At 42.5% G+C, this 1,111-nt stretch overlaps 1 protein-coding gene across 1 annotated transcript; it reads left to right on the top strand.

The window, feature by feature from the left end:
• Positions 1–306: 306 nt before the first annotated feature.
• Positions 307–1,059, top strand: Tsp_16043 (KRAB-A domain-containing protein 2). Its single transcript, XM_003366019.1, has one exon. The coding sequence runs from the start codon at positions 307–309 to the stop codon at positions 1,057–1,059; it is 753 nt and encodes a 250-aa protein (XP_003366067.1).
• Positions 1,060–1,111: the final 52 nt, after the last annotated feature.

Here is a 1,111-nt window from a genome sequence, read left to right as displayed (position 1 = left end):
TTTTCAGCCATGCAGATGGCGGATTTTAATTATATATGACCTATTGAATCCACTTACGAGGTTTGCATTTGAGTCCGCTAAGTCAAACCGGCGAAGAAGTGGCATCGAAGCTGCTTGAATTCTTTTTACGTCGGCGCTCCCAGCATTTGCATCCGACACGGTCGGGAATTTTCAAATGCCATATTTGCGGAACTCAAATATGTTGGCCAGAGCTGAAGCTTGTCACGGGTAGACCCAGGCATCCTCAGAACCAAGGTGCGGTTGAGCGCCTAAACGGGCGTTGTGCAAGACAAACTGGCAATATGGATGCGAGAAAATGGATGCAAAAGATGGTCAATGGGACTGAAATTTGTTCAATGGCAAATAAATGTTAGCATTCATGAAACAACAGGACAAAGTCCATTTGGAGAAGAGCCACGAATTGGACTGGAGTCCTACGTCCTGCCAAAATCACTAGTTGATGCAGCGAAAACAGAAGAAGAAATTGAAGAATTTTTGACATCTCATGAAGCCAATGATGAAGATAGTTTGAACAGAGATGGAAAAAACTATGACGAAAATGAAAGCAATATTATGAAACATTTTCCTGAGACTTTTATAAAAGCACGAAAAGAAGCAGCTTCAGGGCAGACAAGAGCAGCAGCAAAAATGACACGACGATCTAAGAAAATGTTAATACCGCTCCAAATAGGTCAGAATTGTACACTGAGAGTGCCAGACGTGGATCGTGGACCCGCGGATCCCAAAAACTTCTTAGTAGTTGTCATGGCGGAATGTGAAGGATTGTACACTGTTGGTTGCAGAGAAGGAAAATTGGCATCAAAGTTTACAGCTGCAGATTTACAAGTGATATCGGAAAATATACTATCAATTGATGAAGTACCTGACACCGAAATTCCTCTTAGAACTGCAGTAACTAAAGCTACGGGCGGCCAAGGATATGTTAAGTGCATGTGCCTGCCTATCCGGCTGCTCATCTGGTCGCTGCAGTTGCAGCAGAAAAAGAGTACTATGCTATTCTCGTTGTCACCCCCGGGGAAGTCATGCAATAATATATAAAACCCTCCGTGTGATACATTTGTTTCCTGAATAATAAAATAGAAATATCATT

Source organism: Trichinella spiralis (genome assembly GCF_000181795.1).
Source record: "Trichinella spiralis strain ISS 195 chromosome Unknown Scfld6725, whole genome shotgun sequence".
NCBI classification, from domain to species: Eukaryota; Metazoa; Nematoda; class Enoplea; order Trichinellida; family Trichinellidae; genus Trichinella; species Trichinella spiralis.
The sequence above is the reverse complement of the archived record's forward strand: the minus strand, read 5'-3'. Positions and strand labels throughout refer to the sequence as shown.